Genomic DNA, 12022 nt, shown 5'->3' with positions numbered 1-12022 from the left:
TTGAAGGTTGATGATGCCACGTTCTCCATGGGTCATTCTACCTTTGCTTGCTTTTTAATTGATGTTGATATATCTCTAGCCCTCCCTAGGGATGTGGTTCTTAGGGTTGGAGATAGGCCTTGGACCCAACCACTGGATTATGAGGGCCTCCCTTTTCGCTGTCAAAGGTGCTTCTCAATGGGCCACCTTGCTTCTGACTGTTCTCTCTCTCGTCGCAAAGGTGCTACTACTTGGTGGAAAGATGCTACGGAAGACCACTTGACGATTAATGCTTCAAATTCTGTTTCGGTTGATTCATCTCATGATGAAGTGCCCCTTACTGTTGATGAGGGCTTGGTTGATATTACTATTGTGGTGGACCCTTCCCCCTTGGTTCCTGCACTTGTTGCTCCTACTCCTCACCTTCACTCTGCTCCTAGCGTTTGTTCTCTTGTTGCTGCTCCGCTACAACAGCCTGTTGCCGCTCTGCATCAGCAGTTTGACAATGACCCTGCAAGGTCTTCCCCGCTTCATTCTTCTTTGAAAGTTCCTAATGATAGTGTTGCTCGGATGGTTGTTTGTCGTAGGAGGAAAGGAAAATCCAACCCCCTTTCCCAAGCCCCCCTTGGTCAAGTTCTGGGTTTTTCTCCCCCCTCTTGGTTTTTCTCCCCCCTCTTGATTTGGGTTGGGTTGTTGATGGTTTGTCAGGTCAGTTTGGCCTGTTCGACTTTGTTCTTTGGGGATTTGCTCCCCTACTTGGTCTCTTTAATTTGATAGCCTTTGGCTTTGTAAAGGGTCAGTGCCCTCTTTAATGCTGCTTTTTTAATAAAAAAGATATGTTATATCATTTAGCCTAATTTTCAAGCATTAGAAAAACAATATGTATAAGATTGACTCTTTAACACTACTTTTTTAATCAAAAACAATATGTTATATCGTTTAGTCTAATTTTCAAGCATTAGAAAAACAATATGTATAAGATTGAAAATTTTAAAAAAGGAGATTATCATTGCTCAATTAAGGATTCAGTCTCATAGACTTTCTTTGTTATGAAAAAAAAAAGAACAAAAGACTTCGGAATGAAATGATCCTATCACCCAATTAAGAACTACATCTTCTATGATAAAGGAAGATGACACCGAAGGAAATGGCCTATTCTAGTTGCGACGTGGCCAGTTTGTGATCGTACGAGATGAATAGAATGACGTTGTATAAAATTTAGTGCGTATTCTAGTTGCGACGTGGCCAGTTTGTGATCGTACGAGATGAATAGAATGACGACGTATAAAATTTAGTGCCAGCACAACATGGATCCCCTTCCAAACCATAAATGATTAGATGAGGATACAACAAGAAAAAGAGGGCTTTTTAGCCTCACGTGCAGGGTAACTTAATCGGTGATTGGTCCATGCACGCCACTCAGTAATTAGAGCTGCTGTTGTTTTAGGCAAGCAACTTTGGATTATTAAAAACTTCATCTTGTGAATGCTGTTCAAAAGGAAATACCAATGGGCAGAACCGCAAGATATCGCATACCTTATCGCTTACCAAGTTAGCACACACACCTTGCCTCAAATAAAAATTATTTTCACAAGAATGTTCTTTTCAATGCCGTGCAGGGGCACTGTGTTGAAGCTTTTGACTGGGTAAAGTTGAGAGAAATGGAATAAGCGTTTTTATAAGAGTTCCATGTTCTGTAACGCTGGTCATTGAAAAAGAAATTTGGATGTTACTCATTTAGCTTTGATATATTTCCACGTTTCTTGTTAGCTATACTTCGGCAAACAGTTTTCTTCTTCTTTCATAAATAATTGGAGGCCGACAGGACTGTCCTTTTCCCAACATCTTGTCACTTGTGGGCATTAATGGAATTACTTCTTTCTTCCTTCCTTACTTTGGATATCTAGAAATTCTGCACAGTTGGTAATCGTAAAGCGTCGTATCTCAAAGCTAGTGCTGTATAAATGTAATGCAGATTGCTAGGCTGACGAAATCTGAGAGTTATTTGCTGCACAGTGTGCTACGTCTGCAGGTTAGGAATCTGAAGAAAAGAGATTGAGATTTCTAAGCGTCTGAGTAACTTAAGAAAGATTAGTAAGGAGAAATGAGAGTAGCAGTGGTTGGAGCAGGCATCAGTGGCCTGGCGGCTGCTTATACTCTAGCTCGAGCAGGGGTTGAGGTGGATTTATACGAAAAAGAAGATTATTTTGGTGGCCACGCACGCACACTCTGTGTGGATGGAATTGATATGGACTTGGGGTTCATGATCTGTAATCGTGTAAGTTTTGCATTCTTATTCGAGGTTTAGTTACATCCACATATTGTCTCTTTAAAATGAAATGAATGTGGGGCAACGCAGGTCACATATTCAAATCTGATGGCCTTTTTCCAAGAGCTTGGAGTGGATTTGGAGCTATCTGATATGTCCTTCTCTGTAAGCCTGGATAATGGCAAGGGGTGTGAATGGAGCAGCAGCAATGGACTGTCCGGATTATTTGCCCAAAAATCAAATGCTTTGAATCCCTATTTCTGGCAAATGATCAGAGAAATAGTCAAGTTCAAGCAAGATGTTCTTCAGTATGCTCATCTGCCTGTTATCTGCTATATATTTTCTTTTTCTGCTTTGTCAATTTTGTGTTTCAACTTAAAACTGTGATTGCTTTGTAGTGCTTATTTTGTCTATTTGCACCTTAACTGGAAACATTTGCTACGACACTCCTGACTTATCCTGAACTTTCCTGACAGTTTCCCCTCTTGTATCTTTCAACGTCTAGAATTTTATCTTAAACTTTGATCTCCTACATTTCACTTTTTAGATCTTTACCTAAAACTTTGATCAATGAACAATTCACACTCTCTTCCATCGGATAAGACTCTATATAAAATTCTAATGGTTGAGCTTAATCGCCCATATCGTTAATATGTTAGTTTAATATCTTCCATAACTGTCACAGAAAATCAACCAAGGACTTAATAATTGCTTCATATGAGAATATAAACTTAAGAACCAAAGTAAATGTTCAACAGATTTCTCCATTTACACAAAATAAAGTGTATTGATTGGTTTCTGTGTTTTTCGAGACAATTTTGAAGCAATCTAATCAGATGCTTCTGAAATAAATAAATAAATCCTTGTCATTATGTTATAGGAAGACCAATGATCTGAAATATTTCCTTATGTACGTGTATCTGACTTTAACACAATTTACTCTGACTCAGTGCCGCAGTCAAGCATATTTAGACAGTGTTATAAATATTTAGATGTTGTAATGAGCAAAATCCAAATAATGTGCCAAGTTAAATTTGTATTTTAACAATATTATTAAGCCCAAAGTTTACAGAATAAATTATTTTATCTTTTTTCGCCAAGCATTGTTTAGTGTATTAAATGTCTGTTTATATAAAACTCATCACATCACAAATATTAAGCCCCTAGACCTTGTTGGGGGCATTGCCCCAAACCCACACAAAGGCTGCTGCTCCTTGATCCCATTGGGGGCATTGCCCCCCAACCCCACAAAGGGTGCTGCCCCTTGATCCCACTAGGGGGGTTGCCTCCAAACCCCGTGGGAGCACTGCCACTCAACCCCATTAGGGTCTCCACTCCCAAAACCCCATTTGTTATTACAATAGCTTGTTAGATAAGAAACTTGATTACAATGAAGGAGTGATGAGGAATTGGGATATAGCTCTTGAGTGTGCTAACTTAGATGTTTTTTATTGCACAGCTTGCCAAAAATCTCTTTAGACGAGACGACTTCTACATATGACATGGCTAGTGGAAGTGGCATTTTAACTCATTTAAAGGTTGAACTCATTTTTAAGTCTATGATATGTATTAAACTTTAATTTTGATTTATATAGGTTGGAAATCAGTAATATGCTCTACAAATTTAGTAATATGTATGTTTTTGAATAACATTTTTTAAAATTAATGTATTTTAGAATGTTTGATTAAAATGCCAAGTTATTGCTGAGTTTTATTCTTAGTGTTTAAGTCTTTTGGACTTGCCAAGTTATTGCCGACTCCAAATTTTTCAACTTTGGTATTTATGGGTTTAAAAAGAAGAAAAAAATCAAGTCATGAGGTCTGTGTCACTCTGTTAGTATTGTAAATAGCTACAGTAGAATGATTCATACACAATGACCATCTGATATTGAAAAGGCCAAGAAGCCCGTGGAGAGACCTTGTGCCTACTAGAGTATATATTTGATCAATTAAACCACAAATAGGTACTGGCAAGTTGTCACATAGTTGACAAAATGGGTTAGACAACTTTTGGCATTGTGCCTCTTTACTCTTGTAAAGTGACCCTCAGGCTGGACTCAGGTCTTTAAAGGTTAGGTGGTGGTCACATAGAGAAGCACTCTTTGTTAATCGTCAGTGTCCTAAAGATTGTGCATTGATCATAAGAATAATTTTGGGCTGCTTTTTTATGTGTAAACTTTCACGACAGTTTTCGTTAGGGCTACTTCTATATACGCTAAATTTAGGCTTTTTGATTAATGAAAGAAATTTTTACTGCCTCTTCATATGATGATACTGTTTGAAATGTGACACTTCATACCATTATGATTATGTTATAATGCTAAATGTTTTATGGCAGCAATCTTCAGTGTTACCCATTGTGTATTGTGCTTCATTCCTCTTGCAGAGTAATCTTCTACAGGGTGGAAGAAGATCTCTAGAAGTAGGTGCTCACTTAGAGATACATTCTTCTTTGTCCTCAGTCCTCTAAAAGTGTTGTACATTGATCCTAAGAATAATGTAAGTGTGAAAGGTGTCTCTCAGGATTTGGTTGTATGCTTAAATGCTTCACTTTAATATATGCTCTTTTTTCATTAAAAGAGGTATGTTTCAGCCCTCCTTATCTTGCCATAAGAGATTATTGTATTTATGTAACATAGGGCTGCTGTTTTGTATGTGAATGATAACAGTCAGGGTGGTTCTATCAGGGATAACCCTATATACGCTAAAAATAGTTCCCATTTTTATAAAGTATTATACTATCACCTTAATGAATGATGAAGGCCTTTATCTCATCAAACGATGAGGTTGACATGTTAATGCTTACACACCATTATAATTGTGTCATGACTGCATGATGGGTAATGCAAGATAAACATGACAAGATATAATCCATGGAGCTGATGCATGCACATCTGATAGGTGTAAATTTTCTTAACTTGAAGAATTATGTCCATCAATAGCAATTATTTTGGCTATACATGACAGCTATGGTTCATATTAACTATGCAAATTATAGGATCATTATGTTTCACACCCATAAACATAGCAGGCAAAAATGTTATCCAACATGCAAGCTTAGATAAAGAATCTTCAGATTTGTAAACTTGAAAAGATTAACATTACTGTGATAGCTAACAATAGATGGCTTATGATCAGAAATTGCATAAAAGAAGTTGGTGCACACTCAACAGACAGCACTAAAAATTGTCTAAGGCTCGAATAATATGGAAAAGAGCAAGTGAAAAGGAGACTTCCGTGCTCCCTTGAGAGTTCCATTCATTAAAAATAATCATGTCAGAAAAAATTGAACAAGCAGAGAAAAGAAAAAAATTGCAGTGTACCCATTAATGTAAGATTTTTCTGCTTTATGTGCTGAGTTTGAAGAGGAAAAGTTCTTCAGTCCACAACTCAACACTTATTAAGAAGATTAAAAAGAATAAAAATAGATCAAGTTGTGCTTTGTGTCCTTTGCTCTTTGTTTAGCCAAAACAACACGAAACAAGAAAGGAGATCAACTACGTCAACACTACATAAAACAGAACATGAGAAGACAGCAAGTAAATGTGTTTTCAAGTATGCAAATCCTCATGCTTCATGTAGCTAGAGGTACATTCAACCAAAGTTGAACTACTCGCCTCTCGGCAAAACTCGCCAAGCCCCTGGGAAAAAAACTCAGCAAAAACTCGGAAAAACTCGGCGAAAAACCCGGCAACTTAAAAACACGCTTAAATTTAATAAAAAATGCATTTTTTTTGCGAAATTTAAGGAGAAGATGCATCCAATGAGTCAATAAATGACAACAAAAAAGAAACAAGCTGATTCTAGATATATTTAAATGCAAAGTGTCTACAAAATTGCATCCTCATGAGGAATCCTGATGGCTGGAAGCCTGAAAGCAATATACTAAATAGCTTTTGTAAAACCAAAAGTAAATACATCATTACAAATTACAATTACAACTTCCTCTTCCCAGCTCTAGCAAAAAATTTGGGAGAGGTAGATCTAGAGGGTCCAGTCCTAGAAGTCTGCAATGGGCGTGTGAGTGTCTGAGCCTCCTTGCTTGGTATGGCTGGCTCATCCTCCATCATGGCTGAAGCTATGTCTCCACCTTCTTGTGGCACTGGCAATGACTCCTCATCCTCATCCTCTTCCTCAACGTCATCTAGCGTGCAACCAAATCCACCCCCCTCCTCCTCCATAGCCTGCCTCTCCAAATCAGTGATCTCACCCTCGGAAAACAATGGAGGCTACTCCTGTGATGTCCAATCACTGTAAGGATCTATATCATCCAAGTCAATTGGACCACCTTTTACTTCCTCTACCTTCCTTACGCGCAATCAAAGGTTATATTGCACGAAGACAAGGTCATTGAGGCGTTTCTACGCTAACTTGCTCCTCTTCTTTGTGTAGATTGCTTCAAACAAGCTCCAATTGCGCTCACAATTGCTTCAACCTTCCCCCTTCTCAACCCCAAACCCAATCAAAAAACACAAAATGAATCTGTTTTGTGCCGTTTTTCCTTATCATCCACAGGCGGCCGATTTTTTGACTCGGACTCGCCGAGTTTTGGTCAAAAACTTGCCAAAAACTCGGCAAGTCAATTCGGTGAGTAAAAGTCGTAAATACTCGTCGGGCAGAAAAACTCGGCAAGTTTTTGCAACTCGCCGAGTACCCGGCAAGTAGTTCAACTATGCATTCAACAATCCACACAGGTAGCATTCCAATGAAGGCACATTTACAATGGACAAATACAAAAGTAGACAGGTGAACATCAAAGGAGAATATAAACAACCTTTAAACTTTTTCTATTTTATAAGTTTTCAAGCCCTACCAGCACAAGAAAGTTCCCATATTCATTAATCTTTTGTAACCTTCAAGCAGATAATGAAGTATATAGATCTGACCCATACATTGAGGTACTTGTATCTAGTGTTGAAGCTACTGAAAAGAAAGGGTTGATGCAACAAAAGTGTACGAGAATACCTCCTTTTCATATCAAATTTTGTGATTGTCTCAGCTTTTTGAAATTTTGTGTATCTACTGTTGAAGCTTTGTGTACTATGGAAATTTTATTACTAGAAGTTTCATTTTGCTTGCTTGCAAATTTGTGATTGTATCCTTTGATCCTCAGCTAAAAGCTTCAAACTGTACTCTAGTGAATTGAGCTATTGATTGTTGTTACCATGAGGAAGATGTAGTTGTTTCCAAGAAAGAGGTTGATGCAGACACTTCACTGAATCTAGTCTGCATCTAGTTATACTAATTTAGATAAAAACAAATGCCACAAAATGAAAAGAAAAAGGCAGAAAGAACTATATGTCGAAATTAGCCTTTCAGATTAATATAAGAACCCAGAAATCAGAATTAGCTCCTAATTAGATTGTTTGTTGATAAATAGAGATAAACAAAATGAACACAGAGACACAAATACCCTAGCAAAACCTCTCTCTTGGAGGAAAAACCCAGCAACAACAGATCCTCAAATCTGATTATGTTATAGTAAATTGTAAGTACAATAACAACCCACCCAGGGCACAATTATCAGCTGAAAACAAACTTATCTCATAACAGCAGATTTGTGTGTGATTCAAGGGCTTCAACTTGTTTGCTATCTTTGTAGCAGACTGTAGTATTTCGCACCACCAACAGAATTATTTCGCACCACCTTCCTCCTTGCAATTCAACAATCAGAATTGCACTTTGCAGAGCAGAGGTATTCACTAATCATCATTATTTGTCTTCGCTAATGCGAAGGAGACCTTGCTTACCTTTGGAGGAAGAATTCGCACTATAAGGAGCAGAGATATTTTGCACTTCTCAAATTAGAATAATTCGCATAATGTAATTGTATATTTAAGCCTTGCAAGTGGCTTGTATATATATGGGGTTCATCTTTTGGACTTATCTCTAAGTCGGCCCATTTAACTTGGGCGCCAAAACCATTTTGCACGCTACATATTGATTTTTGCATATTACAATGTTGTGGATAAGTTCACACGTTTGGAGTGTACAATGCCGCCCACTTAGGGCTTAACTTCACACATTACAATATAGGGTCGGCCCTATAATGGAAGCATACGTTTCTTTTGTGCTTGGCGTGTAAGGGGAGAGAAGGGCCCAACCTTGTTATTGGATTCTAATGTTGCCTTTAAGGCAATTGGAATCCGATTAACTTATTATTTTATTTTTCTACTTAGTTACAAAAACCAACACTCCCTCTTAACTAGGGAGGAAAATAAATACATAATCAGAATCTTTCAACCAGATTACATGATTAGGGCCTAGCCCTAAGTAATACGTACAATATGCAATTTGAACACAAGTGTACACAATATGGACCTTTCCATGAAATTCCTCTTGCAATGCCTACAAAGGATGAATCCAAAACTTCATAGCTTCACACTTCCTGGGACCTGCATATATCATCAGTATTTCATGATCTTTCATCATGCACATCCAGAAAGGAAGAAAGAGACCTTTCCTTATGCATTCCTGCAAGAATGAATACTTAGATATATACATAAACATACAACATGAATCATGCACAACCAGAAAGGATACAATAAGCTTCTCCACTGAGAAGAACGAGTTGCCACACCGTAGAAGGTGAACTCACCTTGCACTCCGTAGAGGGTGAGAAAGAATTACCACCTTGCACTCCGTAGAGGGTGAGAAAGAATTACCACCTTGCACTCCGCATAGGGTGGACTCACCTTGCACTCCGCAGAGGGTAAGAAAGAACTATCACCTTGCACTCCGCAGAGGGTGGATGATACACCCAGTGTATCATAGAATAAAACAAGAACACTCGTTAGTTTCAACATAAAATATGATAGAAGAAAGGAAATAACTTTGCTATAATCAAGTAGAGATCATACATTAGACATATTCTATTAAATCCATCATTAGAGATGAAACACAAAGTTTTAGAAAACCAGCAATAAGATTTACTGAAATAAGGAATTTTGACAGTATGATGAGGCTCCTTCTAAAACCCTATCTAGATGATAAATCCACAACAAATTTCCTGACTTAAAGTTGGAACCAATCCTAAATCTAAAATAGAATTTATCAAATTTGTATCCTTAATAAGGAGAAAGTTTGAAAGTTTGAATAGACTTTCAAATCTAGATCTGATGGCATGAGCTGAAGTGGGCCTTCTTGGATCATGCTTGTAAACCTGATAATTTTCCTTGTAGAACAGCTGTAAGGATTAGTTTCCAATACATCATCACTGAAATAAAACAACAAGATCAGAAGTTTTAACTTAAGGATGGATCAACAAACCAATAGATCAAACGAGGAAATCTTCACGATTGTGGGGATTTGATACTTCATTTATGTTTGCATCTTCTTGCTCCTCCTAAGTTTGACAGTCCCTTGCAAAGTGGCCAAGCTTGTTGCATCAGAAGCATCGGATGTGAGACAAGTCTCTTGGTCTCTTCCTTGAATGAGGGGTAGCAGAGCTGAAATCTTTATTTCTCTTGAGATCATTCTTCTTCCAATGGTTGCCTTCCTTCTTAGCCAAGAGGACAAGTTGCTCATCATAAGGGTTCTTAATTTTTCCTTTCGCAGCCAGCCGAGATTCTTCTTGAATGCAATCTTCCATAAATTGATCAAACTTAGGAAGCTCAACTCTGGCATTGATTCCTTGAACAAACGGTTTCCAAGAGGGAGGAAGACCATTTAGGGAAATCATAGACAAGTCACTTTCTTCAACGCTCTTCCCAATGGCAGCAAGCTGATCTCTTAGCTCAGAGATTCTCATGAAGTAAGCAGCAACAAGTTCTTCTTTCTCTAATTTGATGTAAGAGAGCTGATTCCTTAAAGCAAGTATGTAGCTGGTATTGTTGACTTCATACATCTTTTCTAATGTGGTGAACATCTCCCTAGCGGTCTTCTTCATGGAGATGGATGGCACCAAGTGATTTTTGACGGAGTCTATTATTATCCTTTGAGCTTGGAAGTCCTTCTTCTTCCAATCATCTTTCTCACTTTCATCCTCAGGTTCCTTAGCATTCTTGCCAACATATTCAGCAAGATCATTCAATGCCATCATTATCTTGACCTTCCAAGAAGAGTAATTTGTGTGACCTTCCAACCTATCTTCAGCCCTGATATAAGAAGCCATGAGGACTAAACCTTTGAACAACAGGTTAGATAGGAGCACAAATCTGATCACAACCTCTATACGAACCTAGAGCTCTGATACCATGTTGAAATTAGCCTTTCAGATTACTATAAGAACTCATAAATCATAATTAGCTCCTAATTAGATTGTTTGCTGATAAATAGAGATAAACAAAATGAACACAGAGACACAAATACCCTAGCAAAACCTCCCACTTGGAGGAAAAACCCAGCAACAACAGAGCCTCAGATCTGATTATGTTATAGTGAATTGTAAGTACAATAACAACCCAGCTAGGGCACAATTATCAGCTGAAAACAAACTTATCTCATAACAGCATATTTGTGTGTGATTCAAGGGCTTCAACTTGTTTGCTTTCTTTGCAGCAAACTGTAGTATTTCACACCACCAACAGAAGTATTTCGCAGCACCTTCCTTGCAATTCAACAATCAGAATTGCACTTTGTAGAGCAGAGGTATTCACTGATCATCATTATTTGTCTTCACTAATGTGAAGGAGACCTTGCTGACCTTTGGAGGAAGAATTCGCACTATAAGGAGCAGAGATATTTCGCACTTCTCAAATCGGAAGAATTCGCATAATGTAATTGTATATTTAAGCCTTGCAAGTGGCTTGTATATATATGGGGTTCATCTTTTGGACTTATCTCTAAGTCGACCCATTTAACCTTGGGCGCCAAAACCATTTTGCACGCTACATATTGATTTTTGCATATTACAATGTTGTGGATAGGTTCACACGTTTGGAGTGTACAATGCTACCCACTTAGGGCTTAACTTCACACGTTACAATATAGGGTCGGCCCTATAATGGAAGCATACGTTTCTTTTGTGCTTGGCGTGTAAGGGGAGAGAAGGGCCCAACCTTGTTATCGGATTCCAATGTTGCCTTTAAGGCAATTGGAATCCGATTAACTTATTATTTTATTTTTCTACCTAGTTACAAAAACCAACACTATACAACTCTCAATAAATATCCATTGAAAAACAAAACACTTACAGAAGATCTGATTTACAATATGACAACATAGTTTTAATTATCCTAACACAAAATACCCAAGAAACAATGTTCCCTGTAGCTACAACTAATGTGCAGTGAATGTTTTTTTGTTTCGTCCAAAATAAACCTCCTTTTGGAAGGTTTGCTAACCACGTATTGTGAATGAAGAGAATTCCTTTGCATCAAGCAAGCAGCCCCTAATCAGAGTAACCACTGGCACATGCAAGTGCTCATGCTCCCCCTTTTAACTGCAAGAACATAACTGACTTAAGTAACTCAAAATTTGAAACACTTGGGGAAATTACGATTAGGAATGACCCAACATAACATTTGACACAAAGTATAAAAAAATTTTTGTCCAAAAACGGGGGCAACACACACACATGATTAAATAGCTGCCAGGATGAAAGAGATAAGTTAGAGATAGAAGGTTATTCCATTCATCATCTCTCTATTTTATGGGATAAGAGGTATTCAAATGTAATCACACCATTTTGTCAACTCCTTCAACTAACTATTTTCAGATACAAAGTCTTCCTACCTAATGTCCTAGTCAACATAAAGATACGGGTCCTAAGTAATATACAAATGAAGGACCAAATACATAGATTTAATTTATTACTAAAACTCAATTATTGTA

At 37.7% G+C, this 12022-nt stretch overlaps 1 protein-coding gene across 1 annotated transcript in view; it reads left to right on the top strand.

The window, feature by feature from the left end:
• The first annotated feature begins 1394 nt into the window (after positions 1-1394).
• LOC131072247 (uncharacterized) overlaps positions 1395-12022 on the top strand; it is a 231890-nt gene continuing 221262 nt past the window's right edge. The window contains exons 1-2 of the mRNA XM_058008365.2: positions 1395-2257; positions 2339-2556. Coding sequence (XP_057864348.2) covers positions 2084-2257; positions 2339-2556 — 392 coding nt within the window. The 5' untranslated portion in view covers positions 1395-2083. The remainder of the gene's footprint in view (positions 2258-2338; positions 2557-12022) is intronic.

Source organism: Cryptomeria japonica, chromosome 11 (genome assembly GCF_030272615.1).
Source record: "Cryptomeria japonica chromosome 11, Sugi_1.0, whole genome shotgun sequence".
Classification (NCBI taxonomy): Eukaryota; Viridiplantae; Streptophyta; class Pinopsida; order Cupressales; family Cupressaceae; genus Cryptomeria; species Cryptomeria japonica.
The sequence above is the reverse complement of the archived record's forward strand: the minus strand, read 5'-3'. Positions and strand labels throughout refer to the sequence as shown.